Raw genomic sequence first — 19682 nt, 5'->3', positions numbered from 1 at the left:
TTCGGAACAAGTCTCTGAATGTCCATGAGTGGCCCAGCCAGAGCCCGGACTTGAACCCGATCAAACATCTCTGGAGAGACCTAAATATAGCTGTGCAGCGACGCTCCCCATCCAACTTGACAGAGGTTGAGAGGATCTGCAGAGAAGAATGGGAGAAACTCCCCAAATACAGGTGTGCCAATCATGTAGCGTCATACCCAAGACGACTCGAGGCTGTAACTGCTGCTAAAGGTGCTTCAGCAAAGTACTGAGTAAAGGGTCTGAATACTTATGTAAAAGTGATATTTCAGTTTCATTTTAATTTCTTTTTTTTTTTTTTGAAATTTCTAAAAACTGTTCTTGCTTTGTCATTATGGCGTATAGTGTGTAGATTGATAGGGGGAAAAAACATTTTAATCAATTTTAGAATAAGGTTGTAACGTAACAAAATGTGGAAAATGTGAAGGGGTCTGAATACTTTCCGAATGCACTATATATAGATTGTCTATTAATTTAGTAGCATTTAGATAAGTGGTAATCAGTTCAACCAAAAAACAGATATCAACCAAAATAAGATGAATGAAAAATACTGATTAATCTGGTTTTAAGATTTCAACCAGTAAAAGACTCCTTTATCACGTCGTATGCCCACTGTGATTGATCCAAGTCGGAAGCTATAGTAATTAACTGCCATTTGTGAGTCACACCAGAGAGGAAGAGGCGAAGCAAGAGGGATAACTGGGCCCAAAATCTGTCTTCTCCAGCAGGTGGCGTTTTTTCTTTGGCACATGACATTGAGTATAGGGAGTGGATTAGCAGGGCTCGACAGACAGGGCTGCCTGCTGGCCCGGCAACATCTGCGGAGCTCACCGGGCCAGTTAATCAAGCTTTCATATGGCCCGCTTTGGCCAGTACATTTCAAACTCCAAGACAGAAAAAACATGTATACACACTGAACAAAAATATAAACGCAACATATTCAAAGATTTTACTCAGCTATAATTCTTATAAGGAAATCAGTCAATTTAAATAAATTCATTAGGCCCTAATCTATGGATTTAACATGACTGGGAAGACATATATTCATCTATTGGTCACAGATACCTTTAAAAAAAAGGTAGGGGCGTGGATCACAAAACCAGTCAGTATCTGGTGTGAACACGATTTGCCTCATGCAGCGCGACATATCTCCTTCTCATAGAGTTGATCAGGCTGTTGATTGTGGCCTGTGGAATGTTGTCCCACTCCTCTTGGCTATGTGAAGTTGCTGGATATTGGCGGGAACTGGAACATGCTGTCGTACACGTCGATCCAGAGCATCCCAAACATGCTCAATGGGTGACATGTGTAACGATGTACGCTGAGAGTCGGGAAGCAAGTTCAGGGAGTGAATACATTTAATAAATAAATGAACAAAACAAGAAACACGAACAGCGCACTGACATGAAACAGCAACAGGAACAATGAGGACTGGGGAAGAAACCAAAGGGAGTGACATATAGAGGGCAGGTAATCAAAGAGGTGATGGAGTCCAGGTGAGTCTCATTATGTGCGTAACGCTGGTGACAGGTGTGCGCCATAATGAGCAGCCTGGTGACCTAGAGGCCGGAGAGGGAGCACACGTGACAACATGTCTGAGTATGCAGGCCATGGAAGAACTGGGACATTTTCAGCTTCCAGGAATGGTGTACAGTCGTGGCCAAAAGTTTTGAGAATGACACAAATTTTAATTTCCAAAGTTTTCTGCTTCAGTGTCTTTAGATATTTTTGTCAGATGTTACTATGGAATACTGAAGTATAATTACAAGCAATTCATAAGTGTCAAAGGCTTTTATTGACAATTACATGAAGTTGATGCAAAGAGTCAATATTTGTAGTGTTAACCCTTCTTATTCAAGACCTCTGCAATCCACCCTGGCATGCTGTCAATAAACTTCTGGGCCACATCCTGACTGATGGCAGCCCATTTTGCATAATCAATGCTTGGAGTTTGTCATAAATTTGTGGGTTTTTGTTTGTCCACCCGCCTCTTGAGGATTGACCACAAGTTCTCAATGGGATTAAGGTCTGGGGGGTTTCCTGGCCATGGACCCAAAATATTGATGTTTTGTTCCCCGAGCCACTTAGTTATCACTTTTGCCTTATGGCAAGGTGCTCCATCATTCTGGAAAAGGCATTCGTCACCAAACTGTTCCTGGATGGTTGGGAGAAGTTGCTCTCGGAGGATGTGTGTGGTACCATTCTTTATTCATGGCTGTGTTCTTAGGCAAAATTGTGAGTGAGCCCACTCCCTTGGCTGAGAAACAACCCCACACATGAATGGTCTCAGGATGCTTTACTGTTGGCATGACACAGGACTGATGGTAGCGCTCACCTTGTCTTCTCCGGACAAGCTTTTTTCCGAATGCCCCAAACAATCGGAAAGGGGATTCATCAGAGAAAATGACTTTACCCCAGTCCTCAGCAGTACAATCCCTGTACCTTTTGCAGAATATCGGTCTGTCCCTGATGTTTTTCCTGGAGAGAAGTGGCTTCTTTGCTGCCCTTCTTGACACCAGGCCATCCTCTAAAAGTCTTCGACTCACTGTGCGTGCAGATGCACTCACACCTGCCTGCTGCCATTCCTGAGCAAGCTCTGTACTGGTGGTGCCCCGATCCCGCAGCTGAATCAACTTTAGGAGACGGTCCTGGCGCTTGCTGGACTTTCTTGGGCGCCCTGAAGCCTTCTTCACAACAATTGAACCGCTCTCCTTGAAGTTCTTGATGATCAGATAAATGGTTGACTTAGGTGCAATCTTACTGGCAGCAATATCCTTGCCTGTGAAGCCCTTTTTGTGCAAAGCAATGATGACGGCACGTGTTTCCTTGCAGGTAACCGTGGTTGACAGAGGAAGAACAATGATTCCAAGCACCACCCTCCTTTTGAAGCTTCCAGTCTGTTATTTGAACTCAATCAGCATGACAGAGTGATCTCCAGCCTTGTCCTCGTCAACACTCACACCTGTGTTAACGAGAGAATCACTGACATGATGTCAGCTGGTCCTTTTGTGGCAGGGCTGAAATGCAGTGGAAATGTTTTTGGGGATTCAGTTCATTTGCATGGTAAAGAGGGACTTTGCAATTAATTGCAATTCATCTGATCACTCTTCATAACATTCTGGAGTATATGCAAATTGCCATCATACAAACTGAGGCAGCAGAGTTTGTGAAAATTAATATTTGTGTCATTCTCAAAACTTTTTGCCACGAATGTACATATCCTTGTGACATGAGGCCGTGCATTATCATGCTGAAACATGAGGTGATGACGGCAGATGAATGGCATGACAATGGGCCTCAAAAGGGGCGGACTGAAACAATAATTCAGGCCGGGAATTTGACTCCATCCCAGGCCACCCTGTTCACGCAAACCACCAGACAGCTAATTTTCTAGGCTTACCCTATTTTTTGATGTAACGGGTACCAAACTAGTTATACATTTGGACACTATGTTAATAGTCTGGGAAGAAAGTTATCCACATTACAAAATACAAACATTTGGGACTGACCAACAAGTAGCCTATCTGAACACTGAGTTTTCAAGGTATGCTATGGCTATGGGTGCACCCTCAAAAACTTACTAGGAATACACCAATCATAGCACATACAAATGAACAAGGCTAGAAACCCAAAACAATTAGCCTACACTTTTTAAAAAGAGAATGAGATATACAGAGTTAGCTCAAATGTTCAAATGATTATCTTTATATTCAAGCATCAAGCATATCAAAACTATCAAAAAACTTCACACACAATCACGGAACTTGAACATAAGCTACAACAATGTAAGTAAGTATAATACAAAAGTCGAAAAAGCACTCCTCTACAAGAAAAATTATATTACAATGTTCCCTCACTGGTGTCCATAAAGCCAACAGCACACAATAAACACATCTATACACTGAGTCAATGAAATTGAACATTGGCTACATAACTGCAAGTATAATATGAAACTCCAAAAAACATGCCTCTGCACAAAAGCTTTAACTCACAGCAAATGTTCTTTCCCCCTTGTCAGCCTGTTAAAACCTGTTGGGGCTAGGGGGCAGTATTTGCACGGCCGGATAAAAAACATACCCGATTTAAACTGGTTACTACTCTTGCACAGAAACGAGAATATGCATATAATTAGTAGATTTGGATAGAAAACACTCTAAAGTTTCTAAAACTGTTTGAATGGTGTCTATGAGTATAACAGAACTCATATGGCAGGCCAAAACCTGAGACGATTCCATACAGGAAGGGCCCTGTCTGACAATTTGTTCTCCTTCTGTGGCATCTCTATCAAAAATACAGCATCTCTGCTGTAACGTGACATTTTCTAAGGCTTCCATTGGCTCTCAGAAGGTGCCAGAAAGTGGAATGATGTCTCTGCAGTCTCTGGGCGAAAAACAGCAGGAGTTTTTGTGAGTGGTCAGGCAGGGAACAATGACACTGGAGATGTGCGTCCACGAGACGACTTCATGTTTTTCTTTCAGTCTTTGAATGAATACAACGTCGCCCGGTTGGAATATTATCACTATTTTACGAGAAAAATCGCATACAAATTGATTTTAAACAGCGTTTGACATGCTTCGAAGTACGGTAATGGATATAGTTTGACATTTTTTGTCACAAAATGCGCTCGCGCGTCACCCTTCGGATTGTAACCTGAACGCATGAACAAAACTGAGCTATTTCAATATAACTATGGATTATTTGGAACCAAAACAACATTTGTTGTTGAAGTAGAAGTCCTGGGAGTGCATTCTGACGAAGAACAGCAAAGCTAATCCAATTTTTCTTATAGTAAATCTGAGTTTGGTGAGGGCCGAACTTGGTGGGTGTCAAATTAGCTAGCTGTGATGGCCAGGCTATCTACTCAGAATATTGCAAAATGTGGTTTCACCGAAAAGCTATTTTAAAATCTGACACCGCGATTGCATAAAGGAGTTCTGTATCTATAATTCTTAAAATAATTGTTATGTATTTTGTGAACGTTAATCGTGAGTAATTTAGTAAATTCACCGAAAGTTTGCGGTGGGTATGCTAGTTCTGAACATCACATGCTAATGTAAAAAGCTGTTTTTTGATATAAATATGAACTTGATTGAACAAAACATGCATGTATTGTATAACATCATGTCCTAGGAGTGTCATCTGATGAAGATCATCAAAGGTTAGTGCTGCATTTAGCTGTGTTTTTGGTTTTTGTGACATATGCTTGCTTTGAAAATGGCTGTGTGATTATTTTTGGCAAGGTACTCTCCTGACATAATCTAATATTTTGCTTTCGCTGTAAAGCCTTTTTGAAATCGGACAATGTGGTTAGATTAACGAGTCTTGTCTTTAAAATGGTGTAAAATAGTCATATATTTGAGAAATTGAAGTTATAGCATTTATGAGGTATTTGTATTTCGCGCCACACGATTCCACTGGCTGTTGACTAGGGAGGTTAAGGAAGAGTCATAGCATAGCTACTTCAGAGTAACCAGTAAGTAATTACCACTAGTAACAATATAAGCTAAAAAAAATAGCCATGATTGTCGGCCATGTTTTCCAAGTTATATGCAGCTTCATGTCTGTGTCCTCTGTAGCTAAGCCCACATTTATCAATAACTTTAATTACATCAACCACATGTTCTTTGACCTGCCTCCTCTTTCTGACCTGGTCTCGTTGAACTGACATGTGCTTATCACTCAGAAGGGTACAGATGTCTGCTTTGCTGGCTCTGAGGAAAAAGGCTTCTGCACTTTCTCTATGGGTCTTGCTTCTCTCATGTTCCTGTACTTTCTGATGGGCATGTTTCCAGGCCTGCATGCCTCCTTTGACAAATGCACTATCACTGGCTGAAGGTTTTGCGAATGCAAGACATACTGAGCAGAACAAGGAGTGAGTTACTTCACTGTATGTCAGCCATTTACTGTTTGTTCCATCTTTATAGTGGAATACATTGGGAATGACTCTTTGAGGGATTTGTTTTGGGTGGTACTGAAAAAATAAGTCAAAGTCCTTGGACTGAGGATGGGCAAAATAAGTGCTTTCATTGTCCTTTTCTATTTTCCCTGTACTGGGCTCTGAACCTCTCTCTCTCTCTCTGCACACCTGGTTGCTCTGCAGAATGAGATTAACATTGTAAATAACCTCAACTTAAACTTGTATTACTTGTGCAGTCATCGATTACAGTCCTACTGATAATCTCATAAATAAAGTACATATTAATGTAAAATCATAGCCTACATGTTTAGGTTTGTGCTCTTAAGTTGTACCTGAAGGTTCCTGCTCTGAGTTTGACTCTGAACTGACCACCATCTCCAGTTCTGCAGCAGCACCTGAAGCTCTAGTGCTGCTGCTGCTTCCTTCTCCACCTTTACAAAGAAAAGACTCTTATCATACTCACTATCATTAGTGTATCAGTAGCTCTAGTGCTGCTGCTGCTTCCTTCTCCACCTTTACAAAGAAAAGACTCTTATCATACTCACTATCATTAGTGTATCAGTAGGCTACAGCTCTGGGGAAAAAAGTAAGAGTGGTCTCTTAATTTGGAGTGGCCTCTAAATTTTTCCCAGAGCTGTATATTATTGTAGTAACTTGTAATGCTGGTACTAATGGCACTAATGATCTTTGTCATTGCCTGTGCTGTGGCACACAAGCTACTGTGTTACGTTCATGGATGTATTATGGTTACGTTACTGTAGCCTGTTTCGCTGTACAGTGTATGTGCACTTTTCCTAGCTTATGTGGCATGAGTCATGACCGAATGCTGGCAAGTCCATAGTCTAGGTTTACAATTTTTTACTAGTTGAAACATATTGCCTTCAATGTCATATTATGATCGCTATGTTGCCATGATATAATTCCTCCACAAAGACGTAAGAAGTGCAAACTGTTTAGCCTACCGGCCGTTGTGTCACTATTATTAGCTAGGCTACTTAGCTAGCCATGCTGGGTGTCGTGTGTGTGTGTGTGTGTGTGTGTGTGTGTGTGTGTGTGTGTGTGTGTGGGGTTTAGCTAGCCATGCTGGGTGTAGTGTGTGTGTGTGTGTGTGTGTGGGGGGTGTGTGAGGCTCGGTGTTTTTGACTGACCTGGTCCCTTACTGGCGAACATGTCGCTTATTTTGCAGCGTCTGTGGCAAGGGCCTTTCTCTTTTTTATTCTCCCTCTCTTCTCCACCTTTCCTCTTCTGATTGTCCATTTCGCCATGCAACTTGTCTAAAATGTTATCTGTAGAGAGCCAGGTAGACGGTTGCTATGTGTGTCGCGGAGAGACCTGGTGTCATTATTGGTCAGCACACCCTCGCGTGGGGACATGATGCGTGGATTCTTCGTCATCTCATTCCTGCTTGCTATATTATTACTGGTCAAGTTGACTATTCACTGCTGGCCAAAACGACCCTCAGGCCACCGGGAAATGTCCCGGTGCTCCCGACGGCCAGTCCCCCACTGGGCCTCAGGATCTCGTCATTGTATCTCTGTGCATTCAAATTTCCATCGATCAAATGCAATTGTGTTTTTGTCCGCAGCTTATGCCTACCCATACCATAACCCCACGACACGAGGTGGCACTCTGTTCACAACGTTGACATAAGTAAACCGCTCGCCCACACAACGCCATACACGCTGTTTGCCATGTGCCATCTGCCCCGTACAGTTGAAACAGGGATTCATCCATGAAGAGCACACTTCTCCAGTGTGCAAGTGAGCATCGAAGTTGAGCATTTGCCCACTGAAGTCGGTTACGACGCAGAACTGCAGTCAGGTCAATACCCTGTTGATGACGACGAGTACGAAGAACAGCTTCCCTGTTTCCAACCTTTTGTGCAGAAATTCTTCAGTTGTGCAATCCCACACTTTCATCAGCTGTCCGGGTGGCTGGTCTCAGACGATCTCGCAGGTGAAGCAGCTGTCTGGGTGGCTGGTCTCAGACGATCCAGCAGGTGAAGCAGCTGTCTGGGTGGCTGGTCTCAGACGATCCAGCAGGTGAAGCAGCTGTCTGGGTGGCTGGTCTCAGACGATCCAGCAGGTGAAGCAGCTGTCTTGGTGGTTGGTCTCAGACGATCTCGCAGGTGAAGCAGCTGTCTGGGTGGCTGGTCTCAGACGATCCAGCAGGTGAAGAAGCTGTCTGGGTGGCTGGTCTCAGACGATCCAGCAGGTGAAGCAGCTGTCTTGGTGGCTGGTCTCAGACGATCCCGCAGGTGAAGCAGCTGTCTGGGTGGCTGGTCTCAGACGATCCAGCAGGTGAAGCAGCTGTCTTGGTGGCTGGTCTCAGACGATCCAGCAGGTGAAGCAGCTGTCTTGGTGGCTGGTCTCAGACGATCCAGCAGGTGAAGCAGCTGTCTTGGTGGCTGGTCTCAGACGATCCAGCAGGTGAAGCAGCTGTCTTGGTGGCTGGTCTCAGACGATCTCGCAGGTGAAGCAGCTGTCTTGGTGGCTGGTCTCAGACGATCCAGCAGGTGAAGCAGCTGTCTGGGTGGCTGGTCTCAGACGATCCAGCAGGTGAAGCAGCTGTCTGGGTGGCTGGTCTCAGACGATCCAGCAGGTGAAGCAGCTGTCTGGGTGGCTGGTCTCAGACGATCCAGCAGGTGAAGCAGCTGTCTGGGTGGCTGGTCTCAGACGATCCAGCAGGTGAAGAAGCTGTCTGGGTGGCTGGTCTCAGACGATCCAGCAGGTGAAGAAGCTGTCTGGGTGGCTGGTCTCAGACGATCCAGCAGGTGAAGAAGCTGTCTGGGTGGCTGGTCTCAGACGATCCAGCAGGTGAAGAAGCCGGATGTGGAGGTCCTGGGCTGGCATGGTTGTGAGGCCGGTTGAACATACTGCCAAATTCGTTAAAACATTGTTTAAGCTTTACTTTATAACAGGTTTTTATGTGATTTAATATTCTTTCCTTATCTGGGTTTTCTTTTTACAATCATGTTTTCTTACCTGCCTTTCACCTTAAAATATTTATTTTCAGGTATAAAATATGGTAGAGAAATGAACATTCAATTCTCTGGCAACAGCTCTGGTGGACATTCCTGCAGTCAGCATGCCAATTGCACACTCCCTCAACTGTGAGATCCCCGTTTCACTTTGTTTTGTAGCGTTTCACTGTGTTTCATGCTTACTGAACATGACCCAGAATGAACTATAACTTGAAGTATGGGGACAAAATGTACGTCAATATGAGTCTTTTATGAGGCAAAGGGTTGTTTCTGCTATACAGTTGTATGAAAACACTACAGTAAATTCTACTTAATTGTTACTAATATAAGTGATTCAAATCAAATGACACTATTGATATTTACAGTAAATATATTTACAGTTGTACTGCATACCGGTACACTGACCTGACTGTTTTGGTCATGTTGTAGAAATTATTTTTACAAAAACATTCTGTTTATGTTACTGGGTTGAAAAAAAACAATTTATAGTCACCAAATATTTAAATATTTAGATTTTCTTCTACTACTTTAAACTAGGTTTGTGCTGCTGTTTAATTATGTAATAACATTGTTTGATCACAGATTGAACCTCTATTAAGCTCTTTTAGTAGGCTATTCCAGTTTGTAATGCTTAGATTTGTAATAGTTTTTGAAAGAGCTTATAATCATTTGTTTTTCTTATATTGTCATACATAACTGCTCTCTTTGCTGTCGTGATGGTTTCAAATGAATGAAGTAATTTTTTGAAGAATTGTCTTTCTTGCCTTGAATATTCATAAACTTTATGGTTTTAAGTCAATATTATCGTCAACTCTGCTTTATGGATAATGTAACGTTCACTAGTTCTTAGTTTTTTTCTCCATGACTTTCGTGCAATTTTCACAAATATGTGGTACATTTTTACAACTCTAAGTAAACAAATTCAAACAGATTCTAAAAAGTTCTAAACTCCAAGCACATGACTTGTGTATATTATTGGGGCTAATCATGTTGATTAGGGTGGTATTCTTTCACTTTTCATCTATTTTGTCTATGCACTTTAATCAACCTGTAATGATAGTATCATAATGTTCAAGACATTGCAGTAATTTCCACATCTAGCCTACTTTGCACAGCTTCCCAGGGAACCATGTCCACCTAAACTGTCGGAGTTGCCACCTACATAGTTTGTAAAGAGTGGTTAAGGTGTAGGCTACTGATGATTTATGATCGTTTTGTTGTTATTCAAGTAAGTACAACCAAAGACGCCTCAACCCCCTGTGGTATTAGAGAGACCCCACCAGTGCTGGTATGTGAGACAACTGTTCATTTGAATGTGGAGTCTGATGATGACAATGCCCTGTACTGTCTGATGAGAGAGGAGGATGAGGAGGAAAGTTCTGATGAGTGGGTGCCGACTGATGAGGAAGATATTTCAAAGGATGGATGTTGCGTTGGACTCCAATTGCTGTGACGACAACCTCTGACAACGAACCACAGCACTCTCACAATAAACCACCTTCCCCACTCTGTCCAGACCGCGGCATGTTCATTAGGTTCAACAGGGATCAAGCCTTACCGCTGCCTAGACTGTAGCAAGCGATGTGTTTCCAAGACCGCTCTCAAGCTTCACAGTAGAGTCCACCAGGAGAGCTATATGCACACATGTAAGTATTGCCTCAAGCAACTAAGGACCAGGCCAGACAAACTGACCCACGAAGAAAGTAATCTGGGTGACAAGAGTCCCTATCAGTGCCCTGACTGCTCGAAGAGATTCAATTATATTAACATACGGAACAGCCATCTTTGGAGCCACCGGTGCCCGAAGAGGTACATTTGTCATATCTGTGGTAATGAGTGGCATCAGGTTCATTATTTCCAGCGACACAGAATGGACCACACTGGGGAGAAGCCCTAGAAGTGCAAGGTGTGTCAAATGTCCTTCAACCAAGTTAGCCACCTCAAGTCTCACATGCGCCTCCATACAGGGGAGCGACCCTTCAAGTGTCAGCAGTGTGAGAAGGGAGGAGGGGGGGGGGGGTCAGGTGATAAACTCTGGGACTGAGGAGGACAGACAGAAGGTAGGGAGTAAGGAGTTAAACTCTGGGACTGAGGAGGACAGACAGAAGGTAGGGAGTAAGGAGTTAAACTCTGGGACTGAGGAGGACAGACAGAAGGTAGGGAGTAAGGAGTTAAACTCTGGGACTGAGGAGGACAGACAGAAGGAAGGGAGTAAGGAGTTAAACTCTGGGACTGAGGAGGACAGACAGAAGGTAGGGAGTAAGGAGTTAAACTCTGGGACTGAGGAGGACAGACAGAAGGTAGGGAGTAAGGAGTTAAACTCTGGGACTGAGGAGGACAGACAGAAGGTAGGGAGTAAGGAGTTAAACTCTGGGACTGAGGAGGACAGACAGAAGGTAGGGAGTAAGGAGTTAAACTCTGGGACTGAGGAGGACAGACAGAAGGTAGGGAGTAAGGAGTTAAACTCTGGGACTGAGGAGGACAGACAGAAGGAAGGGAGTAAGGAGTTAAACTCTGGGACTGAGGAGGACAGACAGAAGGAAGGGAGCAAGGAGTTAAACTCTGGGACTGAGGAGGACAGACAGAAGGTAGGGAGTAAGGAGTTAAACTCTGGGACTGAGGAGGACAGACAGAAGGTAGGGAGTAAGGAGTTAAACTCTGGGACTGAGGAGGACAGACAGAAGGAAGGGAGTAAGGAGTTAAACTCTGGGACTGAGGAGGACAGACAGAAGGTAGGGAGTAAGGAGTTAAACTCTGGGACTGAGGATAATTAAAAGGGTGGAGGCTCTAGACCTAAGGAACAGAGGGATGGTCAGGATTCAGGAACCAAACTCATGGCAAGAGAGAGAGAAATTGGAACCAAGAAAGAAGAGGAGCCAGAGCCGTCTACACTAGACGTATAACCCTGAGGAGTTGGTGGAGGAGAAGGAGGAAGAAAGCAACAGTGACCCAGACTTCAACCCAGCAGAGGAGGAGAAAAAGAAGGGCCACAAGATGAGGAAGTGGAAGGGGGAGTGTGAGACCGGACCTCAGAGAAGATTGTGTTCTGTAAGTGTTACTGAGTAGGCTGATACCCCATTTCATGGGTGTACAATCCATAGGCTAGGCTGTATGTACAGTGCAATATGAATGTCAAATACACACAATATACTGACTGGAAAGGTGATTTCCCACAATCAAAGTCCTGCAATAAGAATTAATACTTGTGTAAACTCTACATAGTTGTGCTCTGTGTGTGTTACTGGCTAGGCTGATATCCCATTTCATGGGTGCACAATCCATAGGGTAGGCTGTACATTGCAATATAAATGTTCAATTCACATAGGTTGACTGGTGAGCTTAAAGTTGCCCATTTCAGTGGTATCAGAGTCCTGCATTAAGAGTTAGATGCTAATATTTCTGTAAAATCTTTACAGTTTTGTTCTGTGAGTGTCACTGGGTAGGCTGATACCCCATTTCATTGGTGTACCAGCCATAGGTTAGGGCAGTGCTTATAAGAATGCCCCCAATTCAAATACATCCACAGTGCGATTTCAACAGTTTTTGGGGGGGGTCGAATGAACTAATAATTGCCTTTTGTTGCATTTATATAACAACATTCCAACATTGTTTAGCATTATCTAGTCCATTGTGGCATGATTCCACCCTTTTTATCCGCTTGGATTAGTCTCAATAGTGGACTTTTATTTCGAAGGCGAACCGCCGATTCCATTATTGTTGCTCACAACTCACTGGTGAAGGAAGTCTACCACCAATAAGAGATGGCGAGACAAAGTTGGTGTACGGTCCCTGGTTGCGGTTTTTACAGAAAATCTAGGGCAACAGGTAATGCATTTCACCGTTATCCAGTGAAAGACCCGGAAAGATGCAAAAGATGGTTAATAGCTGTCAGACATATTAAATACGATGTCAAGACTCCAGTTGCCACTCTGAACAGCCTACGTGTATGTAGCACGCACTTCAGGGAAGATGATTACGAGAGAGACTTTCAAGCAGAAATTATGGGGACTAAGAACAAACGAAGACTCAAAGATGCCGCTGTGCCATCTATTTTTCCATGGACTCGATCGGCAGTACCAAAATACAGAGGAGCGTTCGAGAAGAGAACGCGCGGAGGTAGGCCTTCTCATGGGAGCTGTCGTGCTTGTAGCTAGCGGTTGTTGTCTATCACTGTACTCCCATTGTGGCTCAAATGACTGTGCATGACAATATCCCTTTCGGTGTCTTCCAGGTTCTGGCCTCAATAGAAGGTCTCAATATGACTTCAAAGGTGAATCAACCAGCAACAACAGCAAGCTCCTCGGCCATATATGTGAGTTGAGGAAAGATAGATCTACTGTGACTCGTTCCACATATTTTTTATTTTGCCAGTCCCTTTCCCAATACCTGCTGCAGCCTACAAACTAGCCGTTGATCATGATTCTCAGGTCCATTACTTTACACACAAGAGTCATTGGACGAAGGCGTCTTCTGTACAGGGGAGTTTTGTTACGAGCCCAAAAGCTTGCTCAGAAATCATTGGTCTGAACATTACCCCGCATCGCTTGCGGTACGGTTTTAGTCACATAAAATTACCTCCTCTTTCATATCAGCAAGGGGGGAAAAAACGAGTTTAATTTGATACACACCTTTTATAGGGCTAATTCGTGTTCTCCCACGGCTGTATCACCATGTTACAGCTATCTAGTATGCTCTGAAAACTCGACAGAAGAAAGCCGCCAGAAATGTGTTGTCACTGAAAAAGATGTTGGCTACAACTGTGATAAAGGAGCGTACAGTAAGTGCATATTTTAAATTATGAAAGTAATGGGCTTTATGCTTCTAGAACGGTATCGCAATCCAGTCTACCTCTGAAAGTAACCTTGGACAATTAAGGAGTAACGGTTGACAACATTTGATTTCAGTCCAACTATAAGCATAAGTGGACTATCACCCTCAGGAACCACCTGTAGTTTTTGATTGTCCAAAGGCTAGTTCTGGTCTATTTATTCATAGTTCCGCTGCTGAGCAGATAGCTTCCATGTCATGATTATATTAACATCAGAAATACTTTTTGGATAATGGTCATAACATTTTTACATGGTTTTTGAAAATGGGTGTCCATCCTTATCACGGATGAATATTCACAAACCGTGTTATCCCATTGTTCATTAGAACAAGTCATTTGTCCCTGTTGAACTATCACAGAACATCTTGATCATGGAATTAACACACAATAGTAATGGGATTTGTTTTCCTTCCCCAAGGCGGTGGGAGGGACAGTTTCCCAGGCTCGCCTGGACAGAGAACAGCTCCTAGACGACACTGGTTCCTTGACTGTGGAAATCACTGAGGAGTTGTTTGGCAGTGATCATGATAACAATGATGATGTGGCCACTGCACCTTATGAAGAGGAAGATGTTCTGTCTTCAGAGGAGGAACCTGAGGAACCCAAGAAGAAGAGAAAAAACAAGGATAGTTCAGATGAGTGGGAGCCGTCTGATAAAGAACATACTGAAATACTAATGGACTTTTCGTATGATTCCTCTGAGGATTTGGAAACTGTTGGTTCCTCTGACCTAACAGAAGGGGCCGAAGCTGCTACTTCTCAGACAGACAGAGAGGAAGACGGTAAGCTTGTAGTTTGGTGGTGCGATGAATGTGGAGCTGAGCCTGAAGTCACCTGCACCACACGGAGACATAAGATGCTGTACGCCTGTGCTCTGTGTGTGGGTGAGGGCGAACAGGCTGTTGGATTTGACCAATTCTACATGCGGTTCGATGACCTATCCAGCCTAAAAGTTAATGTGCAACTTGAACACAACACCAAAGTTTGTCAACGCGCACTCTGCCCAGACTGCGGCAGGTATCACTTCAAGAAAGACCACGTGTGTGTACACAAGATCAAGAAGATCCCCTGCCTAGACTGTGGTAAGCTATTTACTTCCCAGACATCTCTCAAGCTTCACATTAGAGTCCACAAGGACAGCTTTGTGCATGCATGCAAATTCTGCCTCAAGAAATTTAAGACCAAGCCAGACACATGAGGAGAGCCATCCCCAAGAGAAGAGTCCTTATCAATGCCCTGACTGCTCGGAGAGATTCAATACTTTTAAAAAACGGAACGGGCACCTTCAAAGCTGCCGAGGGCCAAGGAGGTACATTTGTGATGTCTGTGGCCAAGAATGAAATGGGTTGAATGCACTCAATAGGCACAAAATGCTACACACAGGGCAGAAGCCATACAAGTGCAAGGTGTGCCACATGTCCTTCAACCAAGTTAGCCACCTTAAGTCCCACATGCGCCTCCACACAGGGGAACAACCCTTCAAGTGTCAACAGTGTGAGAAGTGCTTCAATCACAACGTCAGTCTAAAGAACCATGTCCACCGCCATCATGGTCCAGAGTCTCAGGAGCAGGGGGAGAGAGAGAGAAAGCTGACGAGTCAGGAGCTAAACTCTGGAGCAGGGTGGATGCTCTAGTCCTAAAGAACAGGGAGAGGGTCAGGAACCAATCCATCAACCTGAGCAGGAGAGAGAGAAGAGGGAACCGAGAAAGACGAGGAACAAGAGCAGTCAACGCCTGACATCTGACCCTGAGGAGTTAGTGGAGGAGGGGGTGAGGCAGATCAACAGCGACTCAGACTTCAACCCAGCAGAGGAGAGGACCACAAGTAGAGGAAGAGGAAAGGGTAGGCCAAGAGGGAGACCGAGTACCACTGGGAAGAGGAATGGAGCTGTGGAAGATTTAGATTGATCCCCTCAGTGTCGTGTTCATTAGGGCACATCATAACAAAACATTTTACAATGGAAAATGAGAGTACAGATAGAACATTCCTGTTTCACTTTGTTTTGTAGCGTTTCACTCTGTTTCATGCTTACTGAACATGACCCAGAATGAACTCTAACATGAAGTATGGGGTCAATGAGTCTTATAGATTTATGAGGCAAAGGGTTGTTTCTGCTATACAGTTGTATGAAAACACTACTGTAAAGTCTACTTCATTGTTACTAATAGAAGTGATTCAAATCAAATGACACTATTGATATTTACAAAAACATTGTTTGTTACTGGGTTGAAAAAAAATATATATACAATTTATAGTCACCAAATATTGAAATATGTAGATTTTCTTCTACTACTTTAAACTACGTTTGTGCTGCTGTTGAATTATGTAATACCACCTCTATTAAAGTCTTTAGTAGGCTATTCCAGTTTTTCTTATATTGTCATACATAACTGCTCTTTTTGCTGTCATGATGGTTTCAAATGAATGAAGTTCTATTTTGAAAAATGGTCTGTTTCTTGCCTTGAATATTCATAAACTTTATGGTTTTAAGTCAATATTATTGTCAACTCTGCTTTATGGATAATGTAACGTTCACTAGTTCTTAGTTTTTTTCTCCATCACTTTGGTACAATTTTCACAAGTCTTAAGCACGAACATCCAAAAGGATCATCAACATTTCAAAACGCCAAGCACATTTTCGATTGACTGAGTAAAACAAACAAATTCACAAAGTCACTTGTTCAATGCACCAAATCACTTTACATTTGGATACATATTCAATCTAAGTATCTGCTTTTCAAAATGAAATATTCACTTTACTTTTGGTCTGATTATCTTGTAATTTGTTAACAATATAATTATCTCTTAATCAAACTACTCAAAACAAATAACTACTAAACCAAGAGAATGTAGTGCCTAGTTAAATTATTTACATTTACATTTAAGTCATTTAGCAGACGCTCTTATCCAGAGCGACTTACAAATTGGTGCATTCACCTTATGATATCCAGTGGAACAACCACTTTACAATAGTGCATCTAAATCTTTTAGGGGGGGGGGGTTAGAAGGATTACTTTATCCTATCCTAGGTATTCCTTAAAGAGGTGGGGTTTCAGGTGTCTCCGGAAGGTGGTGATTGACTCCGCTGTCCTGGCGTCGTGAGGGAGCTTGTTCCACCATTGGGGTGCCAGAGCAGCGAACAGTTTTGACTGGGCTGAGCGGGAACTGTGCTTCCTCAGAGGTAGGGGGGCGAGCAGGCCAGAGGTGGATGAACGCAGTGCCCTTGTTTGGGTGTAGGGCCTGATCAGAGCCTGAAGGTATGGAGGTGCCGTTCCCTTCACAGCTCCGTAGGCAATCACCATGGTCTTGTAGCGGATGCGAGCTTCAACTGGAAGCCAGTGGAGAGAGCGGAGGAGTGGGGTGACGCTGTGAAGTTCTATATTTATTCCTCATAAATGTATCAATTTGACATGAATTTCTGTTAGAAGGTAAAACCAAATCATGAATGGATGTGGCTGTAAATACTAGGTCATCATTCTCCATCAGCCAGTGTGTGTCAATAGGACAAAGTGGAAAGAGCCACTCTGCTACCATTTGGAATTGTAGTGTACAATGCACTGCTGAAGTGCCTGGGTGGTATATAACAATATATTCCACTCATTATCAGACTTTCATTGATACACTGTAAGCTGTCAAGCAGAGTGACTGGCGATACTGTATCATTTGACAAGTCAAGTAGAAAAGGCAGTCTTGTACAATGTTGCATTGGGCAGAAATGGCATACAACACCGTGCTACGTTTTTACAATAGCCAACTTCTTTACAATACTCCTATTTCTGATGATTTATCCTATGTACAGTACCAATCAAAGGTTTTTCTTTATTTTTACAATTTTCTACATTGTAGAATAATAGTGAATACATAAAAACTATGCAATAACACATATGGAATCATGTAGTAACCAAAAAAGTGTTAAACAAATCTAAATATATTTTAGATTCTTCAAAGTAGCCACCTTTTGCCTTGATGACAGCTTTGAGCACGCTTGGCATTCTCTCAACCAGCGTCACCTGGAGTGCTTTTCCAATAGTCTTGAAGGAGTTCCCACATATGCTGAGCACTTGGTGGCTGCTTTTCCTTCAATCTGTGGTCCAACTCATCCCAAACCATCTGGTGTGGCAGGTAGCCTAGTGGTTAGAGTGTTGGACTAGTAACCAAAAGGTTGCATGATTGAATCCCTGAGCTGACAAGGTGAAAATCTGTCTTTCTGCCCCTGAACAAGGCAGTTAACCCACTGTTCCTAGGCTGTCATTGAAAATAAGAATTTGTTCTTAACTGACTTGCCTTGTTAAAAAAATTGATTGAGGTCAGGTGATTGTGGAGGCCAGGTTATCTGATGCAGCACTCCATCATTCTCCTTCTTGCTCAAATAGCCCTTACACAGCCTGGAGGTGTGTTGGGTCATTGTCTTGTTGAAAAACACCTGATTGTCCCACTAAGCCCAAACCAGATGGGATGGCGTATCACTGCAGAATGCTGTGGTAGCCATGCTGGTTAAGTGTGCACTGAATTCTAAATAAATCACAGCGTCACCAGCAAAGCACCCCCACACCATCACACCACCTCTTCTATGCTTCACGATGAGAACCACACATGCAGAGATCATCCGTTCACCTACTCTGCGTCTAACAAAGACACGGCAGCTGGAATTAAAAATCTCAAATTTGGACTCATCAGACCAAAGGACAGATTTCCACCGGTCTAATGTCCATTGCTTGTGTTTCTTGGCCCAAGCAAGTCTCTTCTTCTTATTGGTGTCCTTTAGTAGTGGTTTCTTTGCAGCAATTCAACCATAAAGGCTTGATTCACGCAGTCTCCTCTGAACAGTTGATGTTGAGATGTGTCTGTTACTTGAACTCTGTGAAGCATTTATTTGGGCTGCAATTTCTGAGGCTGGTAACTCGAATGAAATTATCCTCTGCAGCAGAGGTAACTCTTGGCGGACCTCATGAGAGCCAGTTTCATCATAACGCTTGATGGTTTTTGCGACTGCACTTGATGAAACTTTAAAAGTTCTTGAAATTTTCCAGATTGACTGACCTTCATGTCTTAAAGTAATGATGGACTGTTGTTTCTCTTTGCTTATTTGAGCTGTTCTTGCCATAATATGGACTTGGTCTTTTACCAAATAGGTCTATCTTCTTTATACCACCCCTACCTTGTCACAACACAACTGATTGGCTCAAACGCATTAAGAAGGAAATAAATTCCACAAATTAATTTTTAACAAGGCGAACCTGTTAATTGAAATGCATTGTTGGTGATTCCTACATGAAGCTGGTTGAGAGAACGCCAAGAGTGTGCAAAGCTGTCAAGGCAGAGGGTGGCTACTTTGAAGAATCTGAAATATAAAATATATTTACTTCTTGATTCCGTATATGTTATTTCATGGTTTTGATGTCTTCACTATTATTCTACAATGTAGAAAATAGTAAAAAATAAAGAAATACCCTTGAAAGAGTAAGTGTGTCCAAACATTTGACTGGTACTGTATGTACTGTATAAAGATAATGCAACTGTAAGACTGACATATTTCTCAACACAAGAAAATAAAGGAAAGCCGCACACTCTAAGAGCTCAGATGCAAAAATTTAATAACCAACGTTTCGACAGCGAAGCTGTCTTCATCAGGGTATATTTCTCAACACAACCTGCCATTGGATACAAATTATAAAAATATTATGTATGGGAAATTATATTAACCATCTACTATTTAGTTCTAAAGAACAGTTTTGAAATGTGTGTTTTGTATTATTTGCTATTGGATTGAATTGTAGTTAAAATGACTAAATTGTGAGCCAATCATTATCTGATGTATTGGGGACCAAAAAAATGTTCTCATGGTATTTCACATAAAACTTTGATTTTGCATGACTGACTCAGGGGTGTGTGAAACCCAAATGAATGCACAGTAAAAGGTTCTGAATATAAGATA

At 42.8% G+C, this 19682-nt stretch overlaps 1 protein-coding gene across 1 annotated transcript; it reads left to right on the top strand.

Moving 5' to 3' along the window:
- The first annotated feature begins 12646 nt into the window (after positions 1-12646).
- Positions 12647-16242, top strand: LOC106569419 (uncharacterized). The gene is made up of 3 exons (XM_014140761.3): positions 12647-13034; positions 13150-13230; positions 14165-16242. Exons 1-3 carry the CDS (start codon positions 12888-12890, stop codon positions 14942-14944), a joined length of 1008 nt encoding a protein of 335 aa, XP_013996236.3. The 5' UTR covers positions 12647-12887; the 3' UTR covers positions 14945-16242.
- The last annotated feature ends 3440 nt before the right edge of the window (positions 16243-19682 follow it).

The sequence above is a fragment of the Salmo salar genome, chromosome 14, assembly GCF_965601325.2.
Source record: "Salmo salar chromosome 14, fSalSal1, whole genome shotgun sequence".
In the NCBI taxonomy this organism is placed as follows: domain Eukaryota; kingdom Metazoa; phylum Chordata; class Actinopteri; order Salmoniformes; family Salmonidae; genus Salmo; species Salmo salar.
The sequence above is the reverse complement of the archived record's forward strand: the minus strand, read 5'-3'. Positions and strand labels throughout refer to the sequence as shown.